This window comes from Emydura macquarii, unplaced genomic scaffold (genome assembly GCF_026122565.2).
Source record: "Emydura macquarii macquarii isolate MOO-44397 ecotype Brisbane River unplaced genomic scaffold, CSIRO-AGI_Emac_v2 contig_2422, whole genome shotgun sequence".
Classification (NCBI taxonomy): Eukaryota; Metazoa; Chordata; order Testudines; family Chelidae; genus Emydura; species Emydura macquarii.
Genome location: NW_027132559.1, coordinates 30,539,996 through 30,562,861, shown reverse-complemented (window position 1 = coordinate 30,562,861; position 22,866 = coordinate 30,539,996). Strand labels below are relative to the sequence as shown.

Genomic DNA, 22,866 nt, shown 5'->3' with positions numbered 1-22,866 from the left:
CAAGGGCTGAGGATGGGGCTCCCTGTCCTGTCCCGTCACTCTGCCTTGTCATAGTCTTCCATAGATAATAACTTCAGCTGTTTGTTATCATCATCTTCAATTTTGGAGTGATTTTCTAAGGAATTTTATATTTTAAACCTTTCAAACAAACCATAATGCACCTTTAAGGTGGACCACAAAATTGCAGTATGTCCTTTAAAAACATTCCGTCCAAAGGCATGTTAAAAGATTAAAACCTGAAGAGGGAATGGGAATCTTCCCATTGTGAATTGTGCCACCTAGCTCTAGTCAGTCATTGTCTGTGACTTCCTCTTTCTTGTGCCTGTATACAGAAAACTAGAATTACCAACCTATTTCTGTTACACTCTATTGATATCTGGGTAGATATTGTTGTAATATATTGGTGTATCACTACTGAAGTTTGTAATGAAGATAGCACAAATACCTCTACTGTAATGTTGCTGATATGTGCAGCAATATCCCATTACTAGTCAGTTTTGCCTTTTTAATTATACTGCATCACATTTTTGCCACAGATCCTTGATGATGGACAGTCTCCTAAACACAATCAATGTCAGAATCGTGCTGTTCAGGAATGGAGCATACAGCAGGTTTCCCACTGGTTAATGAGCCTCAACTTTGAACAGTATGTTTCTGAATTCACCGCCCAAAACATTAATGGAGAGCATCTCCTTCAGCTGGATGGGAGTAAGCTTAAGGTAATTGACAGTCTTGGAGACAAAGTTTGTATGTTGTTTCTTGTCCCTGGAGATACTCTTAGAGAAAAAGAGAATTCCTTAGTAGTACAAAAAAAGACTGTAAGGAGTAAACACAGACTATAACAACAGACATAGTATAGAGAGAGTATCACTAGAATCATATAGACACAAGTTTTTAAGAATTGAGCACCATTTGCTTTGCAAAAAAATGTGGGTACACACAGTGTACCCACATTTGCATGCACAAAATAGATAATTGCATGTATAAGTGGTATTTGCATGCACATATTTTGCATTCATCTCCATTTTGTAAAAATCTGAGTCACGTAGGATGGTAAATATCAACACAGAGAAAGCAGAGGTAAAATATTAGTAGGCTTGGTAGAATTCAATTTTTATTTTTTCAGCAAATAATATCTGTGTTTATTGTCAAGCATTTTTTCCTCTTTTGTATTGATTTAAATTTTCACAGTTGCAAGAAATTATGGACAATAATTATTTAATAAGAGTATATATTGAAATTCAAGAATTTAAAGCTTTGTAACAGTTAAAACACATATTGTCAACATCAAATGTCAAAATATACAAAATAAATATGCTTTGCCTACCTGTTAATTTTTTTTATTATTGATGGAAATATTCTCTCTCCCCCCCCCCCCCAGTTTGTGTGTGTGTGGTGAAATCAACATCTACTGACATTTACCAATAAAAATTTAATCCTTTTAAGCCTAAATATTGAACTGCTGCCTTTTATAACTTTGCCTTTTCTCATCAGTCCATTTATGTGTTGCATTATCAGTCTCTCCTTCCATACATTTCTGTATCTTACATACTGGGGAAAGGGATTGACAGTGTATTAGAACTAGATACACAGTTTGAAAGTTTTGATATATAAGGTGTGCATTAATTTGTTGCAGTGAAAACATGAGCATGTTGCTGATAAAATAAAACTGGAGTTATAGGGGCTCAGCATCTGTGAAATTCAGGCCCTTAGCGTCTCAGTTGGGCACACAAAATTTACCAACTTTAATCTTTCTGTGTCTCCAGGATTTTTTATGGGGGAAAGAATAGTCTTGTGGCAAAAGCAAAGTCAGGAAATATGGGATCTGTTCCTAGTTCTGCCACACACTTCTGTGACTGTGGACAAATTGCTTAACCTCTCTGTTCCTGTGGTTCTCAAATGATCAAATTATTTAATGTTCTGTAAAGTGTTTTGATTTCCTTGCATGGAAGGTATCATACAATAGAAGGGCAAAGTATTATTATTTTCAGTGCCCTAACTTGATGTCATAAAGTCCCATTTTCTACCTGACTTTAAGTCAAGTTTTGTTCAGTTTTGACTGTCTTCTAGCTTAGTTAGTATTTAAAAGGTACATAATTTGGTCATAAATTGAACCATATGGGATTTTTTAATTCTTTTATTCTATTTCTTTCTTTAATATTAGGCCCTTGGTATGACATCTTCCCAGGACAGAGCAATCATTAAAAAAAAACTAAAGGAAATGAAAGTGTCCATAGAGCAAGCTCGAAAAGCTCAAGAAAAAATGGAAAAGCAGAGGGAAAAACTTAGGAAGAAAGAACAAGAGCGGCTTCAGAGGAAGTCAAAGAAACTAGACAAGTCTTCATCAGATGCAACAGAGGGCGCTAATGAGCAATGATGTGACAGAACTACTACTTTGTTAGTTAATGTGGAGACATTTCAGGTGAAGAAACTCAACTTGTCAACAGTACCCTCCCATTTTCTTGTGATCATTACACAGGAGTATGTACACAGATACGATGCTACAAATAGAATGAGTAGGGAAGTTTATATTGCGTAGCTACATTTTCCTGCAGTTACAATACAGGCTCTTATTTCTGACCTGCTGAACAATTGAAAAGCGTTATTTTATTTTATTTTACTTTATTTTATTCTATTTTATTTTATTTTATTTGTAGTAGCTTGCAAGCCAGATATCCTATTTGGGAGAAACATTGAGGGGTTTTCCTTTCAAACTGCTATTTTGTATTGGGCTAGTTGTGTTTGGTCACATTGGTAGCCATTGTGACACAAAGAGAAGTGGGTCCATTGTGTCACAACCGCATTTTGAATGGGATCCCTGGTGGTCAATTGCAATGATCAGTGGATATTTATGAAACTGGGTAACTGGAGTTATTCCCACATCTGTTACCATTGATTCATCTTTCTAACTGGAATCTCAGCTTCTTTACATGGCTCTGATATTGAGTTCTGTCTACTGGAACAGGCTACATCTCACATCAGTACCTTGAAATGACACTGTTTTGCAAACAATTGTTCAGTGACTTGTAATTATATGCTGGAAATAAGGACAGGAGAGTCACTCTCCTTCCTGGGCGAAAGAGGGGAGGCTGACACTCTTGTGAACTGGACAGTAATTCTGAACAGAAAACTGTTTGGGAGGCCGGGGGGGGGGGGGGGGGGGACACGACATGGGGGCATTGTTTATTTAAGGAAAATACCACATCTTCAGATTCAGTCTCTACTGAGTGCTAGGGAGCAAACAGCCTTGTGCTCTGGCGTGAAGAGCTGTGATCTCATCACAACTGCTGTCTGCTGAAATGATCTCCAGTTTGAGTCTGCTAAAGGCTTTCAGTTTTCAGTGAAGTGCACTTTAAAAAAAAAGAAGAAGAAGAAAATACTGTTCAATGAAAAATGAGATTCACTAATATTAAGGGCAACTAATATATGCTACAATACAGAAGGCTATTACATGCAAAGCTGCCATGCACTACCTGTTTTAAATAGTGTGTCCTGGGAACACCCCCACTAAAAATTCAGCCTTGAGGCATGCTTTGTGTTTAATTGGCTATAGCGCTACATACTTCAGAGATTTCTTGTGTATAGATATGGCTATTAACAAAGCAAACAGTATAGTCTGGCACTGTGTGGTGTTACAATCTCTTAACAGCCTCTATTAAAATCTTCAGTATTTCACCAAGTGAATGGGAGGACAATGAACAAGCTTATGGAATGGGAAGATGAAGCTATTACATTATTGTTTTGTAGTCAATGCTTATAGGTTACATAGCAACATCAGTTTCCTTCAATGCGTTCCATAGGTACTGACATAAGTAGCAATCTCTGTCTAATCAGTCATGCCAGCAGTTAACTCTTATTTGGTTAGCTATTGATGCAAAGTTAAAAACTTGAGGGTTCAGCAGAATAAAAGTTAACTGCAAATGCTGAATGATTGTAAAGGGATTTTTCTTCCTGTCCTATACTTTGACATTTCCTTTTTTTTTTTTTTTAAAGTTCTTCTGAATCTCAGAGTGCTGGAATGTCTTAACTGGGATGCTATGCTCATATTCCCTAATGTTCATTTTAATCATAATAGTATTTTTACATGTAGAAAACTCTGTAAATAGATACAATTTAGTTCATTTAGTACTAATAATCTGACAAATCTGCTTAGTAATGGCTTCCTTTTTGTTTCCAAATCCACTTACTACATGTTTCTGACATATATTTCACTGAGCTGTAGACATAATGAAGCACCCGGGAAGGACACTGTATTAAACAACATTGATAATTCTGGTAGGTCTTGGTATTTCCTAATGCAGCCAGAGAGAAAAAGAGGCCATTGTTGGAGAAATATAACTGTGGGGAGAAATCACCTCTTCAGTTGAATCTTTCTATCTCCCTTGTAGGAGACAAATTCTATCACAGTGTCATAGTGACCTGAGTAAACTAGTGCTCAGTTATTTTAGGAGGTGCTGAAGTTTATTTAGATAAGAGAAAGTTATCTGGAAGGAACTGGAAATGTACTATTTTAAATACAGTATTGAAAAATGCATTAGATGATTATTTTCTCCTTAAATTATGTTTCCGTGATGGTAATGATTTAAGTGGTTGTATATAGTAAACTGTGCATGCATCTCTATTTATGTTCTTTGTTTTCCTAAAAGCCCAAGGCAGACTGCTGTGCATTTGTATTGATTTTTCATTCTTGCTGTTTGTTTAGAACAGTGTCTAGTTAACCTCATTGTAGATCAGGTTCTTATTCTGCAGATAGCTAATTTGATTCATGTGCTAATAATTATTGTTTTTTATTGTTTTATAGAAACTTTAGAGCTAAACGGCAAATTCAAACTTTTTGTAATTATTTGAGTTTTAAATCTAACCTTTAAAAAAGTAGATTTAATCCGTTAAAAATAAAAGCATAAAATGCAAAGTGACTAATGTGTGAAAACAAAGTGGACCAAGCAGTATATGAGTTCCGCTCTTCCGTCTGTGATAAGGTATATTTTTAACATTCTGTTTATTAAAGATAGTCATTGGTGTATGTATGGCACACGCACACAACCATGTCACAGTCACTGTGTTTGTAACCAATACAGTTTAAGACTGTTTCTACAAGACTATATAAGTTTTGTCGCAATTTTTCTTTCCCATATTGAGAAATGATATGCATGTGCCCTTTACATATCTAATCAAAAACTCAGAATGCCTTTTAACTTCTCCACCGTAATCTTCCCCTATGAACAATGCTAATTTAGAATAGTGTGTTACCTCTATCATAAGAAGGAATAGAATGAACAAATGTCATGTACTGAATGACTATATGGCGCTTTTGCTCCCAGCATAGCTGGTGGAGTATCAGCCACAGATGTAACTCTAAACTACTTTTGTGGCTTCTTGATCCCTAGGGTGCCAGTCACCGGTCCCAGAGCAGTCTCAGGTATTCTTTAAGGTGTGCCATCTTCCTAGGGGCTATTCTGCAGCCAGACATCCCTGGAGTACATCAGCACTCTGCCACATCCCCACTAATCCAGCTATACAGCCTATGCCAGATATACCATGCCTGTCCTCCTGTTCTGGTGCACTCCCAGCCAGCTGGTTAGCTAACATTCACTCTTGTATTTGTAGGTGAAGTTCTGGATCTGCTATGCTGTGTTGGACACTACTTGTGTACAGGTGTAAATGATTACACCAAGTGCAAAGCAGTGATGAATCCAGCCCATTTAACTTTGCATAATGCAGATTAGTATTGTCCACCAGTTTTTGCATTTCAATTGCCTGCTTTAGCAGAGCTAGTGATGTTCATGTACATAAAGCCCGTTACAGTTAATGGAGTAAAACTAAATAATGGAACAAAAAAATAATAAAAAGTTGTATGGAGCTGGGTTATGTTTATATATCAGCTTGTGCAGGTGCTTTTATATCAGCAACCATTTATTGTGCCATGATGTTGGTCTTGCTGACAGGTTGCTGCATTTCTAAGTAAGTGCAGTCACAAGATCTAGAGCAGCATTTCCCAGAAGCCACACCAGTCCTCAGCTCCCATTGATGTTAGTGGGAATTTAGGATGCTTATCAACTGGCAGCCTCAGGTCTCAGTACCTCTACTGTATATACAAGCGCCTGCTGCCACCCATGCAACACAGTTGTGTGATCCCTAACTCATCAGCAATTGCTGTTTACAGCACACTCAGTTGAATGAGAGGCAGGCAGCCAGAGGCAATGATGCCCACCTGGGAAGCTCATCAGCAGGAATACTAATAGTGTTCCTTTTGAAATCAAAGTAGGCATAGGCAGTAGTATCATTTTGCATGTGTGTGGCTAGGCTATACTGTTCTAGTCTAGTATCCTGTGCTATGAAACTGAAAGTCAGAAGGAAAGTTTTGTGTTTGCATAGCTGTATTCCTTTAAAAAGTATCTTAAAGAGCAATTTGTACAGGGTGCCAGATCTGGGATTTAAGGCAAAATTTTCAGAAACAAGGTTTAAGTGTTAATTTCTTAGCAGTGTTTTCAAATGGATAGAAAAATTGTTGTGTGTCAGAGAGGGAGACAAGCACAATATTGTTGTTTCTGGGACCTGATCCTGTTCCCACTGAAGTTTTGCCATTGAGTTCAGTGGGAGCAGGATTGTACCTTTTAATAGCACTTACGTAGTCCTGTGCTGTGCCTCAAGGAGAGAGAAGGCATATATGTCTGTAGCTTTTTCCTATAAATCTCAGAAACCATTATGACTTGGTCCAAAGCGCTGAAAAATAGAAAGATGTTTGAAAACGACAGCACCTATTTGAGCAACGTGGAAATCTTTAACAGTTCAAATGAAAGGGGCAGAGCGCACAGAGAAGGTTTCTTTTTTAATCACTGATTCAGAATAATGAAAGAAATTAGCATTTCTAGATATGAAAATGTTTGAGTGAGGGGTTTGTGGTTTGCTTTTGTGTGTGTACCTATATATGCACACAAATATCCACATTGTATTGAAGAGGTTAATAGCAGTTAATATGTAGGTAACTGTATTTTAGGGCTACATCCGCATAAAACATACATGAAGAGTTCTGGTAACATCATGAAACTCATGAGAGCAAAGCTCTAGCAGTTTGTACCTTCTATACAATAACTCAGATGTGTTTCTAGCCTCACTCACAGCTTTCATGTTATGTTTTATATATTTGATGGATCACATCATTTAAACAAAAATTATATACAGACGGTTCCTCTGTACATCTCTCAGCATGTTGTCCTTATTTTCTTTTGGCAGGATTGACCCATTGGAGAACTAGTATTACAAGAAGATAACCTTTTTTGTATATTTTGTAAACTTAGCTTAGATGTCTATTGGAGAGCTTTGAGCAGCTGTTTATTGGGCAGGATATGTGATGTCAGAAGTGACTCATCCAGTCATCACAGTTAGGTGTAGGTGATGCGCATGATGCACAGTCCTTTTCTTCAAAGCTCTGTATAGGTTTTATTGCTTTTTCTCACATTTTAAAAACTGCACTGTTCAAAAGCTGTGAAATTATAGTCATGCAACTGAGCCCTCTGTTTCCCTCCTGGCCAAAAGATAGGCCTTCTTTCACTACCTGGCAGTGGGACTGGGACTTTTGTTAACAAACAGCCAGTAAATAATGACTAAAAGGATGCGTATGTCTTGTTGGGAGGTTTTGCCTTTAGCTCTTTGTGCTACTTGTTTCTTTCAGAAGTTTGGACTCTTTTTTAGGCACAAAGCTCCTAGATTATCGAGCCTACTCCTTTCGGTGTGAAGTGCCTTCGCTAGAGGAAGGTGCTCAGCATCTTACAGGATTAACCCCAGATTGAGCAAAGAAGAGGTCTTAATCCTGCTCCTATTGTTTTCAGTGTGAGTTTTGTCGTTGACCACACAGGGAGCAGAATTGGGTGTAAGACTCACAATATTGATGAAGTGTCCAGAAGAAACAAGAATTACCTAGACGAAAGATAATAAGGAACAAATAAATCCTCCTCAAATGGAGGTGATTTGGTGCACAGTGAACCTCCCCGAAATACATTTGCTTTCCCTGACTCATTTACTGTCATAACTACTGCTTTTGTATTTTTCAGTGATGTTGCACTTATAAATCACTGGTAACTAGCAAGTGTTATACATATTGCTAAAGGCTGGGCAGCTAAAAAACAGAAATGCACTGTACTCCACTGTAAAACTGGCTTTTATTGCTTCCTTTTATCTTAGAGAGGGAGAAGGTTATGTTTCAGATTTTTTTTTAAGATAAAATGTGTATGAAGTGCATGTTATCTTTAAATTTTAGTTTGTACAATCTTGGTGTCTAACCATCTGCATGGAAGAGACAATAGTGCCCTGTCTGAGCTTGTTCTCTTGTGCTTTGTTAATATGTACTTCTCTAGATTGTTGTTTCCAAAAACAACATTCCTTTACATTTGATTATTTGGAGGTATTCAAAGCAAAACATCATGGTGGCCCTTTGTTTTCTGACAGATTTAAAAAAAAAAACAAACACACCTGTGATTAAAATTAATTTGTTAGTGTAAATAAATTTCTTGCCAATGAGTATTATTGTTGTTAGACAACGAATGCAATAAAAAAGAAATACTGAAACTTGTTACAAGAATTTTTATTTAGTCTTCACACCCTCTTGTTATTCATTCCAGAATTAATAAACTGTTACCCAGATTGGACAACTACTGCCATGTGTTAGGGTCTGTCTATTGCAGAATGAGCTAGGATGTGACTTTAAAGCACAATAGCTATTCCAAAACAGATTAAGCTGCACAAAGGCACTTAATGCAGAATAAGTATCCACAAATGGCAAGCTAGCATTCTGGGCTCTTTCTTCTTGTAGAGAAGCCCTTAGTTATGCTTTTTGGTGGCTTTCACCTAATTATTCTTTTCTTCCTTTCCCAGCAAGTCTAAAGTTCATTTTAAACTCAGCTGTTAGCCAGAAAGTCAGCCCATGATCTTGCTCTCCTGCCCCACACTTCCTGTCTGGCTCCCCCTGTTCCAGTGGGCTCTCTTATTTAAACAACTCCTGGTCACCAACCTGCTTTTGTTCTGCTGCTGGTAAGTTTCCACTGCTCCTACCTTTCCCGCTCAGCCTAACATTGGATTTGTAAGGATGCAGTGGGTTTTTAGTATACCCTTTCTGAGATCTAAGCACTGTTAGTAACCGGAAGTCTTTTCCATTGTCCCTGTCTGGTGTGTTCCTGCCAGCAATGGCAGATCAACGTACACACCGTTATTCATGACACAGTAGTTTTTTATAATACAGTTTCACAAAATCAACCAGAATTTATCAACTGTAGCAACATATTCTCACTGCATCACAATGCTGTTAAAAACCACACTACCCTTGCATTATATGGCTTATTTTTATTAATGCAGTGGTGAAATGTAGCACACAGGCTGACATAGGATTTTCCTAAGGTGACCTAGAAACTAGGCTACTACCAGTTCAGTGCCACATAAAGCGTTGGCACTTACCCTGACAAAACTTTTTTAAGAGCCATGTATCAGTTTTGGTAAGGCAAGTACAGTAGCTTGTCAATTCACGCACTGTCACCAAACTGAAAATTATAATGGGCATGTCTCAAGCACCTGATGTAACTGCTCTGATGCTCAGCACAAGTTTAATAACTGGTGCACCCACATGTAGCTGAAGTAACGGCCATCACTGCAATAGAGTTACTCCAGGCAGGATCTGGGCCAAAATAGTCCACATGGAATCTGAATGGAAAGGTTCTGAGCTCAGGGACACGTTTCCTCAGCATGGACAGCACCTGCAGGAGGATGAAAGGATTGTTTTAACGCTTTACGCAATAAGGTTCCAATGATGTACCTGTTAAATGGAAACGTGTATGACTCTCTGCCAATCCTGCTCCGCGTTCACTCTCTCGCAACACGTTGCACTTGCCCATCTGCCCTGCTATGCCCCATCACAAACTAGTTCCAGGCAATTTACTCCATATTCCCGAAATGGCCTGCCTCCCAGCTGCTGCGTAGAAGATAGCTTAGGTGCCTCACAGTGTAGTTTTCATCCGCGTTGCCTGCTCTTCCTGTTGGGTGAGTGGTGCCTTATGCTGTGTTAAAAATGATGTTCCACAATCTACCACTTAGCCTGCAGTAGGGCTTTACAAGGGGATCAAAACCACACCCCCCTTGGAACATCCGACCTCAATGGCCGAAAGGAGGCGTTGGTGTGTGGAACAGTTTTACTGTCTACAACCATAGGCTGCTCTTCCTCCTCATGCATGCATTTCAGCAACAGTACGTAAAACTGCAGTCGTACCATGTGCCGTAGCTGTCCTTTGCAGCAATTGGAAGGCAAGATACAGGACTCTGTGCTTGGCCCACAGCCAAGTAGTGAAACTGGAGTAACGGCATGCAGAAAAACAGACTTGAACAGGCGGTAGGTCTGGCTTGACACCCCTCTGTGCAATGTGGCTGAGTCATTTGGTCCCGTTGCTAGAAATCATTTTGCATGTGGAGTTGTGTTTGTCAGTTTTTCTGTTGCATAATTAAGCCGTGGTTGACCATATATGCTGTCAGAGCCTATTCTGAAGATACTTCTGTGTGCCCAACTGCCAGTGATTCAATTGAAAATTTAGGATCTACAGCTAACCCTGGGCTCCTCCCAGCAGGACAAACACATTTTGACTATACTCTATCTCCACCAGCTGGGACCCTATCGGGTTCATACAGAAGCATGTCTTGTGCCTGTACAAAAAAGGCAGACCAGATCAGATAGTCAGGGCAGCACTGGGGCCCAGTGTTGACAACACATGGCCCAGAACCAAAGGTTTTGTGAGCATAAGAAAAAAAATCATGCAAACCATTATGTGCTGTACATTGTACTACATTATATATGAAAAACAAAATACCTGTAGCTATTCATTTACATCTTCCCCAGTCCACTGTCACTTATTAGAGTACCTGGCTGACAGCAGAACATACCTACCACAGCAGTCGGCTCAATATAAAAACTGCAAAGAGGCACAGCTACAATTCAAATACAAACCAAGATCAATAAAGGCTTTATTTGTCCCAAGACCAAACATTAGGATATCCAACAAAACAAAGCTTCCAAATAAGTTTACATTGGTTTGAAGACACTTTAATCTAAAGAGATAACATGGATCATATTTTGTATGAAAATTCTGCAGTGTAATTTCTTTCAATAAAGGTGAGAACATTCCTGGTTACCTGATTTACAATCAAACTTTTTGATACTGTACTTGAATTAATGAATTCTGAAAGCACAGGGACTAGTAAAGCTAAACAGTGTTGAGAAAGATGCACTATTACAATGCCACAATTTCAAGTTAAAAAAAAAGTTTATATTGCTCATCAGAGAATGATCCTGTAAAGATCAAAGTTTTCTGCCAGGTGCTTTTTACCTTATAATAGTTTCATGTTCACAGCAATAAACCATAAAACTAGAGCACACGGCAGAACTAAGTATATTTGACAACATGTGACTGTCTATTAGTACATCCCTCCCCCCTCCTCCCCAAAAGGGCAAAGTTTGTCCTTTGGAAAAAAAGGGGGAGGAGGAAGCTGTGTTTTCCCTCCTGTTCATATTGAACTGAACAAATGCTGCAGGGAGAGAAGCTGTTGTGGGAGCCAGTTTGCGCCCTCTAAAATAAAGGTAAATTAGCACACTGTGTTCTCCAGGATTCGGTAGTTAAGTTCATGCTGCTACTGCTGCAGCGTGCCCCAGAGCCGCTGCAATTTGCACCAGCTGTAAGACACGTCCTCTGTGTCCCACACCCAGGCATTTCACTGGCATGAGTTAGTTCCCACAGTGCCAGGAATACAATGTTCAGTAAATTGCGTGTGGCTTCTGGTTAGTTTCCAGGGGGGGGGGTTGTTCAGGTTGGGAAGCCCTAACTTGTGTGCTGGTCGCCAGATGGGTGCTTCTGTAAAAACAATGCATCCTCCAAGGGCCGGGGGGAGGGGGGGGGGGGGGAGGAGGCAGGCCCAAAGGGCATACAAAACAACTGTATCACCCCCTCACCAGCTGCTCACCAGCATGTGCTGAGTCAGTTCTGCACCCCTTCTCCACTGATGGGTCTGGGTCTAGTGGGGATGGGATGAGACATGGCCAGGGCTTTCCTGTGACGTGGCTATTCGCTAGCTGCTGTAACAGCCCTGCACTGCCAAACTGTGCTGCGACTGTGAAATAATCCACTATTGCAGCCATTCAAAGCTTCCTTAGGTAGCAGAGTCACAAGCACTGAGCCACCATAGTACAGGAAATTTACTTTTTCATCCCCTTGTAACTGACTGGCAGCATCCCACAGCTGAACTGCTCACTTTGCACAATGCTCTCTCCCCCTTAGCCGCACTGACTATGGAGCCAGGCGTGTCTGGTAAAGTGGCTCAGACAGCACAGAGCTGATTTGGAGAGAGAGCAGAGTCTGACAGGGACTGGAGGCAGGGGTAGCAATAAGGCAGGAAAAGGGTAGTTCTCTCTAGTCCTATGTTGATAATGCTTTGGGGCCTTTTAAAACCAGGGGCTAGCATTCTAGCTCAGGCACTTACATTTTGCTGTCATGGTTTAGACTATCACTGATCCATCCCCCCCCCCATCCAGCCACAGGTAGAATTATAATCTAGCCATTTAGAATGTTTCCCTTTTATTGTACATGGATTTTACACAGAGAGGATCAACAAAAATAACCCTTGTCAGAGCACAGGGTAGTTGCTTCCTGCCGCAGTCAGCAGTTATAGCTTAATGCACAGTAAGACTACGACACCCAGAGCTTTAGGACAAGTCGCATAGGCACTTGCTCTTGCTTCAGTGGTCTACCAGCTACAGTACAGCTTTCCCCCACGAGGTGATGCTTTCACATTTTCAGTCCTTCAAAAGGGTGAGAGTAGTTACGTAATTTGTCCCCAGCAGCACAGCTCATCCGTGGCTACATTGTGATTAGAATGCAGGTACCCCAGTTCACGCTACGAGACCACACTGCCACTCTTCTGGGCAAAGAAACAGTAGAAGAATGGTTTAGCTAAGAGAAGGTGGCGTAGTACATTGGCTATCAGACAAAGCTCAGATGAGCCTTGCAAATGTACTGATTACACAGTCCGGACTGTATCATTCCAGCACATGGCATTATGATATGTTGGTTGAATCCTTTGCCGTTTTGTACCCTGAGTGGGGCAGTTTCATGCAGCGTGGAAATTAAACACGTATAGTGTATGAACTACATTCTCTGCTCCACAGGCAGTCGTGCAGCTTCCACAAATGCTCCCCTGGCTGTAAGAGGAGAACACAGGCTCCAAGGCACTGTTTGGCTAAGGTATTTAAGACCTCTTCAAAGAATGAATTAAAAAATGTCTACTTTCTGAAGGGTTCATTTAAATCATGCACCTACCTAATCCTCTCTTACACAGGAAAGGGTATGGGTGAGAATAGGTTCATGAGACGGCGGCACATGGGTTTCAAATAATTTCTGACACTTGAAGGAAAACTGACAGTGTGAAAAGGAACCCGCAAGCCAATAAATGATGTGTGTTTGTTCAATATTGCCTGCGTTATTTTAGGGAAATCACCAACTTTCCCAAGGAAACAGAACCCTGAAGTCTGATCACTGTCGGTAACCCAAGAACCAGCTCATTTTCAGCCATTTTCTTTTAATGTTGAATTTGTAATTTCTGTCCACACTTTGTTATTGGCCTGGGATCTTCCACATTAACACCCCCCGCAACACACACACATATACATATTCTTTTGCCTTTACGTCTATTTCCTTTCACCCCTGAATAGAGCTCTGATGTTATTTCCTATAGAAGAGGAAGGCTAGGTATACATTTGCATGACACTGCTTACCCTTTATGGTTATGTAGCTTGGATTTAGCAATTTCGAGAGAAATTATGCATGAAAGAGTTCCGGTGGACCTGAGCCCTCCCCGCTCACAACGTCTATCTAGCCTAAGCTATAGCTGACAGTAAAGAGCTCTGTGGAACACCGTGCCTATGAGCAGTTTCCCAGAATACACTGCAGCAACTGAACTTCCCTGCAGCACTGAGCCGTTCTCAGCATACACCTTGGTCACTGTAGGTTTTGCAGAAAGAATGTTCTGGATACGGAGTACCTGAGGAGGGAAGAGTTACATGTCATCAGTAGAGAAGTGGTACTACTTTTATAGAAGCTGATAAGAGTTCAGCACAGACAAGACATTTTAAATAGTATATTAAAATAAGATGCATAGTTACATTTACAGGCTAGAGAATCATAATTGTCCTTTCTAGCCCTAAAATCTGAGCCCCTGCATAACACAGCTCACAGAATTTTACCAAATTATTCTTGCATTAAGCCCACAATTTCTGGCTGAACTAGCACATGCCATTAGAAAGCTATCGAGTCTTGATTTAAAGACTTCAAGTGACGGAGAATCCACCACATCTGGTGTTCCAACAGCTAATTGCCCTCACTAAAAATGTGCACATTCTTTCTAGTCTGAATTTGTGTCGCTTCAGCTTCCAGCCACTAGATCACTTTGTCTGCTAGATTTAAAAAAAAAAAAAAACCCTTCTGATTCAGAAGTCTTCTCCCTCTGGCGGTACTATTAGAACGTGATCAAGTCACCTCTTAATCTTCTCTTTGGTCAACTAAATAGATTGGATTTCTTTGGCCTCTGTAAGGCAGGCTTTTCAGACCTCAGATCATTCTCGGTGCTTTTTTCTGAATCCTTCCCAATTTGTCAACATCCTTTTTGAAGTGTGGACACCAGAACTGACAATATTCCAGTGGTTGTCTACGGCAGCACAATTTTTGAAGATGAAACGTTTGATTGCTGTTAAATGTTTTAATTTTGGTGTCAACAGTTTCCTGAGCTCAGAGTTTCTTGCTGATGGCAACAGGGGTCCATACAAAAAAGTTTAAAACCACAGGACCAAATTCAGCCACCCTTACTCCCACTAAGTAGCATTGCACTGTGCAAATAGTCCCATTGGTCTTTGAACTGTACACTCCCACGGCAATCAACCAAGAGCAAGGACTGCAGAAAGTAGCAGTGTCACTAGTGACCATTATAAAACCTAAAGAGTAAATGAGAAAGAACAAGGACAAATTTAGTCTTGCTCTATTCTCAGGCAATATTTCTTTTGCAAATGAAATTAAACGGAGCTAGCCCCAAACATGTAGTTCTTCCACATTTAATTAGACTGAAGATACAGAGAAAGGAGTCTGGAATTGAGTGAACTATCAGAAGGAGATTTTTTTTTTTCCTGGTAGCCACTGAAGCATTTTAAAAGATGCTAACTGGCAAGGCTCACAACGGTCAAGTACTCAGAGTTCAAGCTCTTCAAGTAAATTTGGAGTCTAGCCACTAGTGAGGGGAAAAATAGAGTCTGAAAAGGTTGTTCATGGACTATTCCTTTTTAACATGAAAGGCTAGCTAAGGGGTGGGATTTTCCAAAAGCACTGATGTGACTGAGGAGAACAAGTCAGTCAATGGGACTTGAGAACCCAATTTAGCGCTTTTGGAATCCCAACCTACCCATCCATGTATCATTCATCCTATCATCCCACCCTACCCATCCATCACCTTTTCTGTGGCTGTGAGCTGGTCTCCCTTGGCAGTTGTCATCGTGCAGGTCAAAAAGCAAAGCAGGCTGAGGCTTTTTCCATCCCCATCTACTTTGCACTATCCTGACTAGAGCCCATACCTTCCCTGTCTTCTTCACCCTTGCTGAAGAAGCATCTCCTGCTTCTTGGTCAGCAGAATCCAGGGTGAAGTCAGCTCGGGTTCAGGTTCAAGGTCCAAACAGCTGGAAGGACTGTTTCAGTCAAGGTGGCTAATAGGTTGCAGCTGTGGAGCATGTAGAACATAACTCGCTGGGAAAGTGGGAGTGTAGCCATGAAAGTGCATGGGATTGGGCAGATAAGACACTCTGCTCCGCCTTGTAAGCTGCCATGCGTTAGGTAAGTTTTACCATTATTTGATATACACCAACCCCATACCAGAATAATCTGTACCAACATAAACACTTTCATATTTATCTAACTGCATCCACCCTGCAGGGGGAGGTGGAATTGTACCACTTCAGTTATATTGGTCCAGTGAAAGCAATACAGTTTTCTAGCATAAACAAGGTCTTATTCTAATAGAATCTGTCAACTAACCTCAGAACCAGGAGGATTCTCAGGATCATAGAACAGCAATTTCATGCCATTAGGATGACATCCTCCCCAAATATCTTCCGTGTAAGGATCGACAACTAAGTTATCGACTAGCGTGTCCAACTCCAGCACCTATCAACCATGGGAGAACGCAACACAATGAAAAATGTTAAACAGATCCAAGTCACAAATTTCATTTATAGCCTCTCTTTATTCATTCACAATCAGCATATTTCTCAAAGGTATTTATGCCTTTCAGTAACACCTACAAAAATGTGGACTGAAACCATCATAAGATTTTCCCCTCACTACTGTTTTGTCAACATGTACCATCTGCTGTGCTGCCCTGATATGATGATGATGGCCACTTTATGAATACTTAAATATTCGCTTCAGCAACTCATTCCAGCATCTAGAGTTGAAGGGTCATATCATTAGCCCCTAGTCACCTTCAAACATTAGTTTTTATATAGGTACAGTCTCTCATTTGTGCACATGGTGCTTTACAGGCATGAAAGTTGGCAGTGTTCCTCCCAGATAGGATTAACAACCTGAATTAAAATGGAATAGAAAGAAAAGGGGAGACTGACTCTTGCAGTCAGCAGGGAGAAGAAATGGATCATGTGGAAAGGGAAAGGAAAGGAAAAGCTGTTCTTGGGAAAGTTTCTTCTAGGATGCTAGGAACTGCTGCACTGGATCAGACCCAAGGTTCATCTTGTCCAGTATCCTGTCACAAAAATGGCCAGGCACCCCATGCTTCATTGCAAAACCCCAGTGCAAGATGACAAAACTGGGCAATTATGGAACAGCCTGTCCAGAGGGGTTTATATCCTTTCCAAAAACATTTATTTTTAAATCATCTTATCCAGTGTAACTGCAGATGTTCTCATTTTTATGTAACTATCCAAGTAAAGGCCTCGTCCTTATAAAACCTGAGTCTTTTAATAGCTGTATAAGATGACATACATGTCAGATCTGAATAGTGAGCCAGAGCCTTGCCCCCCCCCAGCTGGATTGTTCTGTTCCAGCGGCATAAAGCAGGCTTAAGGGTGGTGTAATCAGCCCCTTGAGAATTTCCCTAGCATAGGGGGAAAGCCTGTGGTGGTGGTACTAAGTCATCAACTCAACCCTTGGTGTACGGGGTGTGGATAGAACTTCTCTACATCTGCTGATCCCCAGCTGCCAGAGTGGCCCTTGAGAAGTGTTGCCAGTCTCAGTTGTTCAGAGCAGGCCTGAGGTTACACTCTGCTTTATGCTGGGGACCAGGAAGCAGCAGAACCAATTCCAAGTTCTGGGATTTGAGTAAGAAATCCCTGGAAAGGAAACTGAAAATATGGAAGAGTTAGAGATTTAATCCTGCCTCAGCAGGAGTGGACTAGATGATCTCAAAGTCCCTTCCAGCCCTATGTTTTTATGGTGCTATGATTCTTTGTGCATGTGTGGGGGAGAGAAAGGGACAGGACTGGCTGAAGTGACATTAAAAAACTGCATTAAAAAAGCTATGCGAATTGGTCCCCAAACAGAACATCCGAATTCCTTGCTGGAATTGTCGCCTGTTACTTCACTCTGCAGGTGTTTATTTCATGATCTGAAATTTTACCCAGTTTGTTTGTTAACCCCCGGATCCCATTATTAAATATGGCACAGTAACCAAACCATTTGGGGCTATTTACAGAAATGAATGACAACTGGAGTTCCTCAGCTAATACACCTGTTCTACAGGCCCACAGCAACCAAAAGTCATCATTACTAGACCATACTACAGCATACCATCTCCTAACACCAGCCTTGTAAACTATGGGCCCAAAGATCTCTAAGCAGGAGGGAAGTAACTCCTATGGACATAAAAAGGGAGATGGCCAAATCCCAAGCAGGAGAATAGAAATATCTAAATTGCCCTCCACTCTCCCGGTCAGATACTGCTTGCTTCTCTGAAAGCTGCTTTCTGCTTGCAGGCTGCATTAATGAACATTAACTGCATCTAAAGGTCGATAGAGCCCCAAAGGAGAACATGATCAGTGCCAAACTCAAGGTTCATTTTTAAGGTTGCTGGTATTAGGATGAAGTGAACAATTTGTTCACAGGAAATTTCACAGGAATCTCTCTACCCTTGGTACAACAAGAGCCAACCACAGCTCCACAGCAATGTAATTTGCAAGTGTATTAACACATTTTCTACATACATAATCAGGTTATGATTTAAAGAGATCCTAGGCTTCCTAAAGGGCACACTCTAAATTTCAAAAATATATTAGACTCTTGTTCTAAGTGGCAAACCACTTACCTTCAATTCAGTTAGACTCCAGTTAGCATGTTTTTCCATAACATGGATACTGTGAGCCAACATGTCGGCAATATAAACATACCTTCAAAAGAAAGAGTCTATTAACAAGATATCTACACAGAGATAAAGAATCAATTTACTGCTATGTGTAAGCCTTGATTTTCAGATGCTTTAAACTGATATTTTGAAATATTTACAAAATTCCAAGCAGCCCACTGAACTCAAGACAGATGGCCGAAGTACCATTGTATACAGTGGTGTTTCAGTGTTTTAATGCAACAACCAGGGCTCAGATCAATAGCGTCACAAATATATACTTTCTAAAAATGCCAGTCACAAATTGCATAAATAGTTAATACTCTGAGACAGGCTCCCAAGTATGTGATCGTCTGTAGAAATTAAATGAACAGCTGTCCTTACTTATTACAATTTTAGGAGGAATTTTATGCCATTAATTCTGGCAAGCAATGTTAGCATTTAAAAAAAAGTAAGTATCAGTTTAGTTAAAATGTAACTTCTTTGATATTATTGGACATAAAGCATCACCAATAGTTTAATAAAAAAATAGAGAAACATACGTTTCATCTTGTTATATAATCATTTCAGATTATTTATTACAACCACATTTTACAAAGACCACCCAGTCAGCTAGCCACATATACACCTGCAAGTCAATTTAGACTTCTAACCACCCAATCCACACACACAAACATGTGCACGTAAAAGTCAGGAATATTATCCGAGTTTCTTTTCATAATGTAGCCTATAAATGAACAAGGAACCCTAAAGAGACTTACTTTCTGTCTGGTGAAATGTTAATTCCATTGGCGAAGTAAAACCCTGATGCTACCTCTTTAACTTCTGTTGGACTGTAGTAGACAACATTCGACCAGCCCAAGCCGAAGAACCACTCCAATAATATGAAGATGTAGTCAGAGAAATACTTGTCATTGGTAGCATAGAAATGATCAGGTCCCAGAGCCACAACATCATTCACACTGAAGTGAAAAGAGAAAGAGAACACACACGGAGGTTTGAGAACTAGTGTTCTGAAAAGTTTTACAGGGTTGTATTGACGTTTGTTGGGCATCTTTAAAGAGAATCCTTGCCAATGACGAAGGTGCAGTAACTAGACATGATGCTCCACATATACACTGTACAGTTTTAATGCCTGTCAGTTTTAATAGCTTGTCACATGGCTTGGGACCATGCAATGCTAAGACTTGATTAGACCTAAGTGAGATGAGTCATGATCTTGCTGCCAACTTTCTATCCCACCTCCCCGCACAAATCAATCCGGCCTTTAAAAAAAAAAAAAAAAAGACTGAATTCAAGTGGAAACTTGAAAAACTGTAACATTGTGGATGATTGTTCTTGTGTTGCAAGTCATACTGGACTAGAGAAGAAGATGAAAGAGATTTCCTAAACTACAACAAGAAGTTAAGTATTCCATTTGAAAATATAGGATTCTAAATAGGCACCCATGTTATTTTGTGGATCCAGGCCTTCACTTACAAAGGAGACAGGAGAGAAATGTAGTAGTTTGACAGTATCCAGATGTGAGGTACTGATGAAAGCAGCAGGAAAAATAAGAAGGGAATTTCCTCCAGGGTTTACATTTCCTTGAATATAAATAAATCTTTAACAAAGTAGCTTTAGCCAAATGGAGAGGGTTGCTGTGGTTTGGATTCCGTACCTTGACAGAAGTTCGTGTCGGATGGTTTTCAGGTGTACAAGAGAATTATCGTCTTCTACAAATTTAAACACCTCAACTGTGCTCTTGAACTCTGGATGATTCACAACAAAGAGGTACACCGAGTCATCTAAAGAAAGAACGTGAAAAATGGTTGCGTTTCACAAAAACGACACGGCTGTCTACGGTATATATCTAGCCTCCGTTACTGTAGTATCTGAGTTCCTTTTGAAGTATTTCCACCCAACACCCTGCGAGGTAGTAGAGGAGGGTGCCAAGAGACTGAAGGGTCTTTTTAGAGGATGCCATGTCTCAAATCAGTCATTCAGTACCAAAAGGCCATAGAACCAGACTTTCATTTCAGCCACAAGCCAGCATCCCTTTTTGGTCTCTACTGTGCAGTGAGCTAGAAGAGAAATGCTCATTGCGCACAGGCTTTAGATGCTGGACAAGAATATTTCAGTTAAAGCTCATAGCACCAGAGCTGCAGTATCTGAACAGTGATGGAGGCAATATCTCCATACACTGAGCCCTCTTCTCCTACTCCCCCTTACTAAACACCCATGCCATAAAGCGTTCAGAAATGGCAATCAGTTACCGTGGCGATATTACAGGACATGCTGGCCTCCAACCCTTAATCTGTTTTTCTGGGAGTGCAACCTTAGTGACACCTCATTGGTCTCCACCCTGCTCAAGGGGGAGCCCCACAGCTCAAAGACTGAGTCCCTGGTTTCAGCACGTGTTTCCCACCGTTACTCCTCCAGCAGCACCGAATGATTCTGAACCCCTGTTGGAGACTTCTCCTGCTGGGAGCTATATGACCAGCTTGTTTGCAGTGACACAAAACAACCTTTCCAAAACAAGTCAGCTGGAACCCAATGTGCAGGGACACTGGGAATACGTCTACACTGCCGCGGCAGTGTCAGTGCTTCCGGATCAATGCCGCGGGATCGATTGAGCAGGCAGTGGAGACCCGCTCAATTGATCCCGAAAGCGCTCTCTGGTCCACGCCATAAATCCACCCCCGCGAGAAGGCTGCGTCGACCGGAAGGCGTCTCCCATCGGCGCAGCCCAGTGGGGCTGCCGCAGTAAGTCAAAGTTAGTAAGTTGACGGGAGACACGCAAGCTGCAAAACTTAGCTTGCGTATCTCCAGTTGACTGCTACCGGCAGTGTAGACCAGGCCTGGGTTAAAACGGTAAAGAAAAGCCCACACACACAACTCTCCCCGAAACTGTCAGCTTTCCCTTTCTGGGTTAGGAGGGACTTTCTTTGCCCTAGCCTGGAAAACAGACAGCATGCCTGCAGCAAACCTCCCTGGCACTGCCCAGCAGCCCCAGACTGGAATAGTCTTCTCCTACTGGGAGAGCAAGTTTCTTACACAAGCCCCTGAACACTTGTGTTCTTTGTTTCAAGTTCCAGTGATGTTTTCAAGTGTACTGCCCTTCTAGTATTCAGTTTGTGATCAGAGAGGTAATCACCCACTCATATTCCAAGACATCCCATTGGCCAGTCTTCATTAAAAATTAATGGTCTGGTCACCGGCCTCCATTGTAGCTCCAAGGTAGCTCTAGCCATATGTTTACAGTTCATTCATGCCAACCCAGATATATCTATGTGACCCATGCCCACTCCATGCAATGCTTATTCCTTCACTCCTCGTGTGTCTCTCTTGAAAAAAGTTAATCCCTTGAGACCAAGTAGGAGTAGGCAGAAATACACAAATGAGTGGGTAAACTGAAGTCACATAATGCCAATAAAAATAGATATTTTCCACATTCTCTACAGTTATATTCAATACACAGGGCATATTTCTGTCTTGAAGGTGATTGAATGTGTCTTTACATGTGTTTATATGAACCATCTCAAAACAGCCACCTCTTTTGTTTCAGGATACGAATATCTACTGGAGCTCCACACTTTTTTCTTCCATCCATGTATCAGGTTATTGTCTCCATTTAAAAGTCATCTTACCTGTGTCTATATATGTGCTGATCCCATGAGGATTAAATGATGTCAGATCAAATCCGCGGCTGATTCTCAGTTCTATTGCTCTTGGGTTTCCATCATTCAAATCCATCAGAAGTATTTCACCTGGCTTGTCTGGTGCAAAGCTTTTTAACATTGGATATTTTAAACCCTTTAAGATCAAGTAAACATAATAAGATCATTCCTAGCTGAAAGTTAAGAGGATCCTAACAAAGCTGCCAAGACTAACTCTTTGTTTTGATTTGTGGATATAGATCACAATAAAGCAACAACTGTACTAATCACATTTCTTTCCTGGTTTTGTTTCATGCTCTCCCTAATCAATCTGTCCTTCCTTAATGCTCTCTATGCTGCCTGCACCCATCTCATGTTGCAATCCATCCACCCCAGACACATTCGTGCACCCTTCCCACCATATAGTTGATGCCACCCCCTTCTACTCACCATCACCACCAGATATACTCATGGTGGTGCTGCCTCTCCACACCCACCTGCTCCCACAGCACACTTCCACAGAAGAAACTCCCTCGTTTTGCTGCATCCCAGAGACATTCCTCCCTACTGTTCTTCTGAACAATTCTTTCTCCCCCTGCCCCCCCTCCCGCCCATTCAACTGACACAGCATCTACAGTGCTGCTCCAGCACCCTCAGTCAGTGCTGGTATATTCTCCTCAGTAGCCACTAGCCACTACTGCTGTGCCCAGACCCTGTCTGACCACCCGTGTCTTGTGATGCTAGCCCCTCCAAGGCTTCTACCTTCCTTGTGCTGGTTATCCCAGGACAATGCTGCACACCCACACTTGGCTTC

At 41.0% G+C, this 22,866-nt stretch overlaps 2 protein-coding genes across 4 annotated transcripts in view; one reads left to right on the top strand and one right to left on the bottom strand.

The window, feature by feature from the left end:
* The window catches only part of PPP1R9A (protein phosphatase 1 regulatory subunit 9A), a 206,017-nt gene extending 202,879 nt beyond the window's left edge, over positions 1-3,138 (top strand). For all 3 annotated transcript variants that reach the window (XM_067562172.1, XM_067562171.1, XM_067562170.1), the window contains 2 exons: positions 537-719; positions 2,165-3,138. In XM_067562172.1, the coding sequence (XP_067418273.1) occupies positions 537-719; positions 2,165-2,377 (396 nt within the window). In that variant the 3' untranslated portion in view covers positions 2,378-3,138. The remainder of the gene's footprint in view (positions 1-536; positions 720-2,164) is intronic.
* A 7,836-nt stretch (positions 3,139-10,974) lies between these two features.
* LOC137162396 (serum paraoxonase/arylesterase 2-like) overlaps positions 10,975-22,866 on the bottom strand; it is a 37,410-nt gene continuing 25,518 nt past the window's right edge. The window contains exons 4-9 of the mRNA XM_067562169.1: positions 22,044-22,209; positions 20,075-20,201; positions 19,176-19,376; positions 18,379-18,460; positions 16,098-16,226; positions 10,975-14,064 (exon numbers count right to left, since the gene is read on the bottom strand). Coding sequence (XP_067418270.1) covers positions 13,906-14,064; positions 16,098-16,226; positions 18,379-18,460; positions 19,176-19,376; positions 20,075-20,201; positions 22,044-22,209 — 864 coding nt within the window. The 3' untranslated portion in view covers positions 10,975-13,905. The remainder of the gene's footprint in view (positions 14,065-16,097; positions 16,227-18,378; positions 18,461-19,175; positions 19,377-20,074; positions 20,202-22,043; positions 22,210-22,866) is intronic.